General features: G+C 43.2%; 1 protein-coding gene across 1 annotated transcript in view; it reads left to right on the top strand.

The window, feature by feature from the left end:
* PPP2R5A (protein phosphatase 2 regulatory subunit B'alpha) overlaps positions 1–12,426 on the top strand; it is a 94,685-nt gene that overhangs the window by 940 nt on the left and 81,319 nt on the right. The window contains exon 2 of the mRNA XM_006028801.3: positions 3–75. Coding sequence (XP_006028863.1) covers positions 3–75 — 73 coding nt within the window. The remainder of the gene's footprint in view (positions 1–2; positions 76–12,426) is intronic.

Genomic DNA, 12,426 nt, shown 5'->3' with positions numbered 1-12,426 from the left:
AGCGCTCGCAGGGCTCCTCGCAGTTCCGCAGCCAGAGCAGCCAGGTGGAGCTCTCGCCCCTGCCCCAGCTCAAAGGTACCGCCCCTCTGCCCCCCCCCCAGACCCCTGGCACTCACGGGCTGGACGGCAGCCCGGGGCACACCTAGCTCGCCGTTGCCAGGTGTATGATCCTTATCCCATTCGTGCCTTCCGCCCCTGTACGAGGCAGGCTCGGTGATAGGAAAAGTGTTCAAAATGTAGGCAAGCTGGTTGATGCAGCCCAGGCATCTTGGAGTCTTTACCTGCCTTTTGGTTTGGTTGTCAAGCACTTTCTTATGAGGGCTTGCCTGGATATAAAGAAATACTGCAACTTTGGTGATGGTCCAGTTGTCGCTTGCTTGCTGGAGAGTTAGAGTGACCACTAGAAAGTAAATAAGAAGACTTAGTTGCATGCTTATGTGCGTATTTTTTTCAGTATACCATGGCTTTTCACCAAATATGATAAAATGATCATATTGGAAACTCCAACTTCTATGTTTAGGAGCTGGTAGCACTGGTCCAGTCCCATCCCCTGCTGGGAACAGTTCCTCCCCCTCCCCCCCCACCTCATTGGGGAATGAGGGGGTGTTCAGTGCCCACTGCTTCCAGGAGTGGGGTATTTGTCCTGCAAGTCTTCTGGCACCGCTTCCTGACTTCAGTCCTTTCTCCCCCCCCCCCTTTCCAAGTTGGCCAGCAGGCGTTGTCCCAGGTCCCTTGCTTAATGAAGAAGTTCTGGCATGAGCGCTGAGAGGAGCAAAGCTGGCATCCATGGTTAAGGTGTGCTGGCACTGTGCTGTGGTGGTGTCGGTCTGACTTGCTTTTGGACAAGAGTAGTTTCATGGAGAGACATTTGTCTTGGTTTCCTTGGGGGCAGAGTCTAGTTGACGACCAGAAGCTACCTAGGTGTCTTTACCCTCTCCTGCAAAGCTACTTAGGTGTCTTCTAATGCCTTCCAATGCCTAGGTGTCACTGATGCCCTCTCCTGCACTTGCTTGAAGTGCCCAAAGTGAAGTGGTGCAAAGCCAGGAGAATGCAAAAGGGGCAGCTTGGGAGAGGCTTAAAATGCTGGTGTGCAGAAGAAGTAAGGGGTGCTTGCTGTTGTTTCAGGACCCACAGGAGTTAGTTAAGGGGGTGTGGCAGTCTTACTGTGGGCAGGGTTGAAGTTTGCCACATTCTTCAGCTTCAAAAAGTCTGTTGGTTTCAAAAATTTGTCCTGGTCCTGGTTGCATTTGCTTCAAGGTTCATTTGGAAAGAGTTAACATGAAAAGATAAAAGTAGTTCCAGGCTCCCACCATGGTTTTTATATCCTTGTTACAATCCTATCTGCATCTTCTTACAGCATGTTCTTCTTTTGTGTAGTGTGAGAGACCCATACAGAGGAACCTGAACTAATACAGGAGGGAAACCGTGAAAATAAGTGATGTTAAATGTAAATAAATTGGGGGGAGGGGGAGACTTTTTTTCTCCATAATTAACCCCTTTCTAGTAATGTTACTTCTTTCTTTTAATAATAAGAGAGGTGTTCCTTTATTTGGTTTGATCTGATTCTTCACCTCTCCCCTTCTTAAATGAGGTCCTGTGTTATTTTGGCAAGCCAATATCGTTTTTCACAATCAAGTTAAAAAAGCTGAACAATTCATTTGACACTTGAATTAAGTTCTTGCAGGTCTTATAACTGACCTCATTTGTGCTTGGATATTTCTGTAATAAAAAGATAAGATGAGTTAACATTTAGTTGATATATTTTATTGAAAAAAATGCTGGGTTTTTTTTGTGTGTGGTTGGTTGGTTGGTTTTTTTGAGTGCTTGCAACATGACTTATTTGTTATTTATGGTGTACTTATAGCTGAATTTGTCTGCAATGTAGCGACTGTTTCCAAGAAATTTCAGTCCCAGTCCAATGAATACATGAGCTTATATTTCTCTTAGTAAGTACAGTCTAACTGAAGTCAGTAGTGAAACTAGTATGCTTACATTCTTCCCTGCATAGGGCCTTAATGCAACTTATGCAGTCAATATAGCTAGACCTCCAGTGTTATGGGTGCTGTTATGTCCTAACAATGTTGTGTATTTGCAGTTTATGCCAATCCTACGTAAGTGTCAGAACTGAAGTTCAGGATTCTAAAGCCCTGAACCTGTAATTAAATTTGTATGGGGAAATTTGCATTGAACTACTACATTGCTTTAAAATTGGGATGTGTGGTTCATTTAGTTTAAAGTGCCCATAATATCAGACTACATTAGAATATAAACCTGCAAGTGATCAAAATGTGGACTTCCTTTCAGAGAGGACCTGAAGTTCTTTGGGGGGAAAGTAGGGAAGGTGAGGGGCTCTCTAGGCCAGGGGTTGGCAGTATTTTTGGGCAGAGTGCCAAAACCACCTGAAACTTCAACTTGGAAGATGTTGGCATGCCAGGGTTGGAGGGCGGGGGAGTCAGGGGGCCTTATCCTCTTTGTGGCAGTGCAGTGCAGCCCCAGCCCCTTCCATGCTGTCTGCCCTGAGGCACATACGCCAAGCAAAATGCCTGTGTGCCATGTTGTGGCCACCATGCCAGGGGTTGCCTACCCCTGCTCTAGGCTGTATATCTGTATGCTGAACCCTAAATAACTAGCATGAGAAAAGCAGGCAGCAACTTAAAACTTGCGTCGTTTCCCCTAGTCTTGTAAAATATAAATAATCTGTGCTGTAGGCTGTAATTCTGAAACACACTGCTTGTTACATCATACTTGCCTTTAAAATAGGGCTGTAGAGGTAAGGTAAGTTTGTGTCTTCCCCAAAAATGCATGGCTTTTAAAACTTATTTACTTCAAATCATGTATTTTTTTTTTTTTTCCTCCAAAATATGGGTTTACCTCATTCCTTAAGGATGCTTCCAGAGTTCTGTAATAGGTGTGCTCCCATTAGCGAAGTGTATGTTAGGTCATCGCATAAAGCAGGAACCTGTGACCCATGGGAGGGACTGAAAAGGGAAAATAATGATTGTCTTAGGGGACTCAGCATGCATTTCTGAAACGAGATTTTCTGCTTTCTCTTGAGGCGTTTTGTTAAATGTTTAAGTTAAAGGACTTCTGAAGCCTCTTGCATTATAAGCAAATTAAGGTAGAGAAGCTGACTGTTCAACATAAAGTATAGGTGACCAAGTCTAGATTTGCTCATCTCTTCCATCATTTAAAAAAAAAAAAAAAAAAAAAAAAAAGCTACAAAGAAACAAATTTCTGTCAGATTGATCTAAAACGTTTGCATTCCTTTATTACTGCTTTTAGGAAGGAGAAAGACACTAGAAATGAAACAAAAATAAACACATTCTTGTCATGACTGAGAAATATCTGGTTAGGTAAAGTATTAAAAATAATTAATTCAGGGAATTTTTGGATAGAAACTGAAATATGAATCTCATCAAATTGCAAAATTTAGCGGAGACAAAATATTATCTCTGTCAGGTTTTCAAACAAGCAGTGAGAAAAATCTAATGCAGCAGTAGCTGTATACCGGAGACTGGCAGATTAGTAGGATGTTTTTTGCCAGATAGGGTTTTAACTTTTGAGGAACATGCATCATTATGGATATTCTTCCAGATTATGATTTTCTGGGTTTAATAGTAAGTTCAAATACTTAATTTTGAGCAAATCCGTAACAAAGCATGGCAACTAGTACATAATAGTACAGCTGGCTTTTAGATAAGTTGTTTTGTTAGTGTGTTTCCTTTGCATGTGCGTAATAGAGGAGTGTGTTGCTATATTAACAAAAATCTCCAGAAGAAACACCAACTGCCCTAGCCCTGATTTAAAAAAAAAAAAAAAAAAAAAGCCCTGTTCCTTCGCATCATTTTTTTTTGTGTAATTATGTTCAAAGGACTTGTGTTGCATGCATGCACTTAAATAATGTTGGTTAACAGCAGAATCTCAGATTCTGGTGTGTAACCCCACAATACTGTTGGCATTTACCAGTTGGAGGAAAGGGCATGTTGTTGTAAGGTCTTGAAAATGATTTTTGTGCATTAGTACAGACTGGTAAATTAAAATTCTAGAAGTGTATACCAAAATGTAATGATTTTGATTTTGAAAAGTACTGTTAGAATTTGACATAATGCAAATCATAATTCAAGATGATTAATTTTGAAAGTAGTGTACATGCTTCCACAATTGGAGTCCATAAACAGAAGCAAACTTTTTTTTTTTTTTTTTACTAATTGAAAATGGTAAAACATAGCAAGATCAATTTAGTTTAACTACAAGTAGCAAAGCAGATGTTTGAACTTCCTATGTAATAAAACATCCCTCATACTTTGCTTATAAGAGTTAAAATTTCCTGAAGGCTTTTTGTGATCTTACCCCTGAAATTAGTCTGAGGGAAGGGTTGTGGGGGAAGCAGTTCACTTTAAGCTCTGGAAGTCAGAAAGGACAGCAACATTTGAAAATAGTAAAATAAAATATGTTTTAGTTCACTTGCATATGAGGCTGTCTCCTGGTTGGGGAAGAAAAATTCTGGCTCTTGCAGCAGAACTGGAAGCAGGTCCAAGAAACTGTCAGTCACGAGGTTTTGGAGAGGTTATAAGACCTCTTTGGGAGGGACAGTCACAATGGGAGTGGGAGTGGATACTGGAATTAGTGGCTTTAATAAGATTTTCCAATATAACATTTGAACATCCAAATATGGGATCCAAAAATGAGTGTAACAGTAGTGTTCTCTCTGTTCAAGCCTCCAGGGACATTAGTTTAGATTTCATTGAAAACCAGATGTGACATCCAAGCAAATCTTTAATGCATGTATAATAAAAACATGTAATTAACTTACTAGTTGAACTTTAGCTTAAATCTATCGAGGTCAAAAATCTTTATTATTTTATACTTTGGGTAATTGTAAATACAGTTCTGTATTGTACATTAATGCAATTCTAGTAAACAAACAAACAAAAAAACCCCCGTATGGCTGTAAAAGCTCTTAATTTCAGAATTGTAACATCAAGTTGTTTTGGGTTACCTGAAGAAGGAAGATGAGGAGTTCCCACACATCTTTTAAGTTTCTCCATAGCTCCCTCTGTGTCTGTCCTTCATGATATTTATCTTCAAGGTCTCTTGCAGCTACTTATCTTCAGGATAAGATTTATTTTGAAGGAGTCTGTCTTTTACAGGAGGGAAGGTTATCTCCTGAGGACTCTGTGAACTGTTGCATATATTTACTGTATGCCCAATAGATATGGCTAACAACTACTCTTCTGTCTAGTAAGATCATAGTTTTGATAAATGGTGAACCTAGAACAGCTCAAGCACTTCATTCAAAATGTTCTTTTAGATTTTATGCAGAGCCTTTTAGAAATGACATCAATTATTTCCCGCCCCCCCCCCCAAATTAAAAAAAAACCTATGTCCAGTTTATGAAGGGGAACGTTTGGTCTGTAATTCTTACAAGAAGTGACTTTTCTTATCTTTAGACTCCATTTTTTTGGTCTTAAATTATGCTTTCATCAAGAGAGATTACTAAATATAGAACCTATTGACAGTCTTCACATGAAGAACATTTCTATTTAAATCTTTCACATCTTCTGTGTGCCAACTTTAGTATCAGATTTCTTTTTCCATATTCATTCCTTTGTAGTTTAGTCAGATATTGGTCTTATAGGTGCTGAATATAATGTAATATTTTGTCCTCTAAAAAGAAATACAAATGCATATTATTTCTCAACACTTCATCTGATCAAAAGACCATTAACTCAGTTTTGGAAGACTACATAGATTTTTATTAATATAGTCTAAGTGAAAGCAGTTCTTTTGAAACGGCTTATATTAACAGCACTGGAAAGTTTGAAATTTTATTTAGCTGAAGAGAAAGAAGTACATGTCTTGTTCTTCAACAGGATGGGGCCATTTTTATGGTGGAAGATCCAGTTCAGCTTTTCTGCCATATAATGTTGACCCTGGTTTTACTTTACATTTTCATGAAGATAAAGCCAAAGCTATATGTAGAGGCTTCATGAAAGAAATTGAAATTTGGAAACTGATAGAGGAAAGACCGGTGTGTGTGTGTAGTAATATAATAAAACAGCCAGCCAGTGACTGGATTGAAACTGGCAGCTAATTTTTTTCAAATGCAAATTGATGATTTTATCACTTATAGTGTAGTTTGCTGTTTATTTTTGCTTATTTCACGGTTAATGAAGCCTCTTGTCTATACAAGGGATATTGCAGTAGCATGCTTCTAGGTTCTCTTTGGGGAGAGCTGGCAGCAATGCTTGTAGGCAAAGTTGCTTAATGTTTTCTTTTACAAGGTCCTATCCTCAATGGCTTATATAATTTTGCTAAACTTCAACTCTTTGGCCTGTTGCTTCTTTTGTGAAGTGTGGGAAAAAATCTTGAACTGTGCCTTAGGCTAAATTTCTTAGCTGCAGTGAAAACAGTTAACTGTTTCTAGGATCAGAATAAAAACAAGTTATTCACAGTATTTTAATACTGGTTAAGCACCTTAAGCTCTAGTCTTGGCCTGCTCTGGAACAGGGATTCAAAATCTGGTAATGTTCAGTGATACCTCATGAAAATCCATCTAAATTTGGCCATACTGAAAGATCTGGGAGAAATTGCCATTTGAAGATGTTCAGTGGAAGCTTCTTGGAAATCAACAGCAAAATTCAGCAGATATTCCATTTGTACTCAGCATGTTGTGTATCCCAAATTGGTGGGTTGCTGAGCAGGACTTTTCCTGTAGTTTTTAGTGCCAAGAACTGAAATTAAGAGATTAAGGCAACTTTCAGCTTGCTTTTAGCATTTCCCCTAACAAAATGGATAAAGCAGCTCAATTTAAATACAGTGATGCATAATATAGCATGCATAAATTGGGAGAGGAGAAGGAACAAGAAGGTTGGGGTGTAATAGTAACAGTGGGAAGAAAGGGACAGAAATGTCTATATCCCAGTGCTTTCCAGGACCTGGAGTGAACTCAGGATTAAGTGTTAATATCCTGTCAGAAGATAGCTGTGAAACTTCCTGGCAAAGTGTTTCTCGCTCTGTACTGTTCTCTGTAGGGTTTTTTTATTTCATACCAGAAATCTGATTTTTTTTTTTTTTTTTAAACTTCCCATAACACAGCTAAAAGTAAACTAATCTGCCTGAAACTTCACAAGCACCATTTTTTCCAGTAAACCTTAAAGTAAATTGGACAAGGTAATTGACTATATGAGGTTCATAAAATGAATAGATTTTACTTGTTCTTTTCCTAACTTTCTTAAGTTAGAATTAACTTAAAATGCCCTCATTTCAGAACACTAAATTGACTTTTATTTCGAGTGAGAAGTAATGACTAGCGCAGTGGATCTCAACCTTCTTTAGACTCAAGGCACCCTTCCATAACTTTAGTGGTGCCATAAATTCCATAAATTTAGTTGTGCCCTTTGTAGATGTGAGCAGAGCAAGCCCCTCCTTTCTGCATAAAGTAAACTTCCTCTCCCTCTGGCTTTGCCTTGATACATGAAGCTCAGGATACTTTCTGGGCGTGTCTGCATGTGCATTTATGCTGTCTTAAATTTACTGTGCAGCAAGTGGTAATAGGTCGGAGTCTACATGTGCAGGTGTTACAGTGCATTAACACTCCATGTGGACTGACTTGCGACTAATGTTAGTCCCAAGTCAGTCCACACACACAGTGTTACTACACAGTAAAGCATCTACAAGTACATTACTGCGCAATAAGTAATGAGGCATAAATGTGATACCTGCATCATGCAGGCAGCAGATTCATGCTCAAGTCAGCATAAGTCGCCATATTTGCTGTGCAGTATGGGCATGCACATGTAAATGTGTGCCTGTACTGCGTAGTAATTTCAGTTACTACACAGTAAATGCGCACACATAGACATGCCCTCCGTGCCCTGTCTGCACTGGTGGTGTTACCAATCTAAATTGTCAGGAAAGCATCTCTGATAATCTAAATTGTTTACCAATCTAAATTGGCAGCAACAGCCTTGTAGTGACCTCTCTCCTGAGGCCAGCTGCATTGGGATGCCCCCTGCTGCTGCAGCAGCCTCCTGGTCTGGGGCTACCTGAGGTTTCTGAGAAACTGGCATTGGTGATAGTGGCAGTGATGGGACATTATCTTTAAAAGGATCTTGCTTCACCTCAGGGTGCCACGGGTCCCCAGTTAAGAATCCCTGGCATGGGTAACTCAGTGTTGGGGCTTTCTTTTGTTTTGGAGGGACGGCAGGGGGAGAAGGGAGGAAGATGGATGAAGTTTAAATGCAAAATACAAGGCTTGTCATTATTATTTATTTATTTATTTTTAAAGATTAAGCCATCTACTAGCCCGAGGTCAAAGATCGGACACAGGGGTTATCACCAAATGTAAGTCTGGCATGCCTTGACCATCTAGGCAGTAAGGAGGGCTCTGTTATGAAGTGAATGCTACTGGGTAGAGGTATTAGAGGAGGGAAATGTGTAATGGCATTGTATAATTTTAATTTCTGGCCATTGTCAGGAAGATCTTTGCTTCAGTAACTCCCTTTACAAGTTCCCTGTCCTTGCCCTTTCTTACTTCTGTTTGGAGCAGTCCCAAGTAGCAGCTTAGTGAAAGTAAAATGATTGTTGCTTTTTCAACCTTGTTATTACCAGCATAGAAGTGTTCAAATTTTGTTTTGCTGATGCAAGAGAAAGGTGTAGGCAACAGCAAAAATAAAAGAGCTGTCTGCAGACTTAGGAAGACGATATAAATTCCCTTCTCAACTATAAATGTTAGCACGTAAGCTCGGGGGGGGGAAGCGGCCCCTCCCCACTCGCACCTGGTGCCCCGCACTGCAGCTGCTTGCGGCCCAAATGGGGCTGCCTGTGCCCGCTCCGGACATCCCCATGCGGGCTGTGAGCACCTGCGGCATGGGGCGTGGGAGGGGCCACTTCTCCCCTGCGCTCAGCTTTTCCATTGGCTCCTTCCCTGCACGGAGAAAAGCGGCTCCTCGCCCGCCCCATGCCCAGCGCCCCGCGGGCACTGGGCTGCTAGGCTGGCAGTGGGGTGGGTTACGAGCTGGTGGTGAGTGTGGGGAAAAAGTGGCCCCGCCTGCCCCATGGCCAGCGCCCCATGCTGCAGCCACTCGCAGCCTGCCTGGGGCTGCCTGTGCCTGCTCCGGACAGCCCCTCATAGGCAGTGAGTACCTGCAGCATGGGGCACTGGCCATGGGGCAGGTGAGGGGCCACTTTTCCACACGCTCAGCACTAGCTTCTTCCCTGGTGGCGAGCAGGGTGCTGCCCCCTGCCTGTACCGTGGGGCTGGGGGGCACTGGGAGTGAACGGGTGGGGAGCCAGTGGGAGCACAGGGTCCGCACTGGTGTCCCGGGGCCAGTGCCGGTGGGGGCCAGAACAGGGTGGCAGGAGCGTGGGGTCCCAGCTGGCAGGGGCTCTATGGAGCTGGGCCAGCCCAGCTCCATGGACCCCTGCCAGCCTGCGCCCCGCTTTAGGCCCCAGCGGTGCTGGCCCTGGGACTTTGGTCCTGAGACATTGGGATGTTGGTCCCAAGATGGTGACCAGGGGGCTGGGCACCTGTCAAGGGGTGGGGCACCTGTCAAGGGGCGAGACTACCCATGTGGCCCTTGATAGTGTGCCAAAACTGGGTAAGCGGCCCTCCACTCAAAATAATTGCGTGCCCCTGAGGTAAATAGTGAGAGGTACCTGGGGAGTCAGATGTCAGGCAGGTTATAATGCATCATAAATCCAATGTCTATATTTAGTGCGTGATTTTTTGTATCTAGGACAGAGGTGTCCAACCTTTTTGAATGTGGGGCCGGATCATGAACGTTTTATCACCCAGTGGGCTGGTAGGAGCGGGCACTCACGCAGCCTGGGGGGGCAGGGGTCAAGGGGCGCCGCCTGACCCCGCCGTGTCCTCCCTGCCACCTGGGCGGCCTCGAGGGTGCTTCCACACTTGGGCACCTGGGCTCAGCAGCCAGGGGGACATGCGGGGACCCTACAGGGGGGTGCAGGATGTTCCGGGGCACCCCCCTGCTCCCTCTCCCCCAGGGCAGCTCGAGTGGCAGGGCTCCCTCCCGTGGCCCCCCCCTCCCCCCCCCCCCAGCCCCAGGCACAGCAGCAGTGGCAGCAGCATCTCCTGTGGGCCCGGCTGCAGCATCCCTCTGTGCCAGCATCCACACCCCCCGCACCCGCCTGCCCACTGCACCGCGACCTGCTCTGGCCGGTGGGACTGGCGCAGGGCGGGGCCAGCATGAAAATGAGGAAGGGAGGGGCGGGGCTAGGACGGGACATAGTGAAATGAAGGGGGAGGGGAGGAGCCACACCGCGTCGGCAACGTCAAGCTGACGCGGTGCATGTGGGAACCTTGTCCCTTCCCCAACCCTTCCGCAGCCATTAGGAAGCTGCTGAGGGGCTGGGGGAGGGACAAGGAGTGGGAACGAAAGTAAACACTGTTTACTTTTGTTTCCCGTTGCAGCACTGCGGGCCACAGAAAATGGCTCAGTGGGCCACATGGTGGCCTGTGGGCCATATGTTGGACAAGCCTGTTCTAGGAGGTTGATGAAGTGAAGTTTGTAGGCTCGTCTCTGAGAAGTGTTTTGTAAGTTCCCTTTGAGAATTAGAACTGAGAGATTGGAGAGAGAGTGGTTTTCTTGTGAGAAATGTGCCCCCACAGGTAATTGGGTATTCTTGTCTTTGATAGATTTCCAGTGTGTGTACATTCTGATGCACACTTGTTGTTTGGTCTCTCCTACATATTTTCCATCAGGACATTTGGTGCATTGGATGAGATGTATTACATTTCTGGAGGTGAAGCTGTAAGATCCAGGAATGCTCATGGTTCTATTGTGGGGTGTAGTAATTGTGGTGGTGATGGGGATGTTGTCAGGTTTTGCATTTCTCGTCATGGTATGATCTGGATCCATTTGGTGTGTTTTGGGCTGTAGGAAGTTTGCTTCTGATGATGAGGTTGGTGAGGTTCGGTGCTTGTTTGAAGGCTAGGATGGGTGGTTCTGGAAAGATCTCTTTAAGAATAGGGTCTCCTTCTAGTATGGGTTGCAGTTGTTTGAGGATTTTCCATGTGGGTTAGAGGGAGGGGTGATATGTCATAACCAGCGGTGTGCAATTCATGGGGGGTTTTCTTCTGTACTGTAGTACTTAATTAGTAATAGTTAAGTTAATACAGAGCTTAATTAGTAATAGTTTTAGAGCAACTAAATTACTGATAATATTTCCAATTTATGTGAATATATTTTTCTAAACTGATTAAAAGATGTTTCCAAATATATTATGGGCCCTGATGAAGAGGTTATGAACCTCTCATTGTTGATAGAAGAACAGCATTACAGAACATGTGTGGTTTTGGGGAGGGCTGCAAGAGAAGGAGATGAGGGAAGAGTGAACCTGGAGAAGAACCAGTGATGTGGTCTGAAGAAAAGTAGAGAAGAAGCCACAGCAGTTGGCCTGTCATTCTACTGGAGCTGTTTTTACCTCTTACCTTTTATCATCATCCATTGGAAACCTGTCTTCAAACAATGTATGTCATATAAATAACTGAAAATTGAGATGTGATCTAATTGAACTGCTTTATTTTATGCTATGATATTCAAGTTTAAATAGAAATACACCTTTTCTTACAGCTATTCCTCTCTTTTTACAAGTGTGTTGGAGAGCAACGAAAATGGATTTTAAAATCTCTCTTTCAAATATTATTCATGTTCAGGATAGAAATTGGGTGAAATCTGACAGAAGCATATAGTGTTCCGAATCTTAAAACCTTGATCTTCTAGACTTAGCCCTAGAAGGTATTCCTGAGGCTACTGTTCCTGAGCCTAGAAACATTAGGATGGCTGGCTAAATGAAATGGGTTCTGTTAAGAACACAACTGTGCAGAAGTATATTTAGGAGTTGTACATGCAGGCCCTTGACATGTTATGCTTGTGCCATATACCCCTTTTTAGCATGATAAAAAGTGAGTGTATACTTTTGTCATGCTGAAAGGCTGATTAGTCACAAAGCTGGTAGATACTGACAAAGTTGCTGTTTTAAACAAATTTCCTTGTCACAGGAAGCTTTTTCTGCAACTAATTTAACATATAAACAGGCCTCTTCAGCCTTCAGTATCCCACAGTGCTCCGCTCCGCTCCACTCCACTTTGTCTCCCTTGCCTCCAAGGGGGAGGGAAGGGAGAGTAGCTATTTCTTTGATAGCCTACCTGCTGACAAGCTATTAGGGAACCCTGCAGGAACCAGCTTGCAGGCAGCCTGTTAAGATAAGTGTCTGTCCAGGGGTGTGAACTAGGTCCCCCAATACAACTGCAGAGAATTGGATTTGATATTTGATATTGCTAAGATAATATTTTTCATTTAAAGAAAACAAATTCCCAAGTTTTTATCTTGTGTACATCATAACTAGAACAAGTCAAATTTTTAAGCCTCCTTTGCAAGTGATTTTGAGAGATTTGATTCT

Source organism: Alligator sinensis, unplaced genomic scaffold (genome assembly GCF_000455745.1).
Source record: "Alligator sinensis unplaced genomic scaffold, ASM45574v1 scaffold1277_1, whole genome shotgun sequence".
Lineage (NCBI taxonomy): Eukaryota > Metazoa > Chordata > Crocodylia > Alligatoridae > Alligator > Alligator sinensis.
This window is presented reverse-complemented; position numbering and strand designations above follow the sequence as displayed.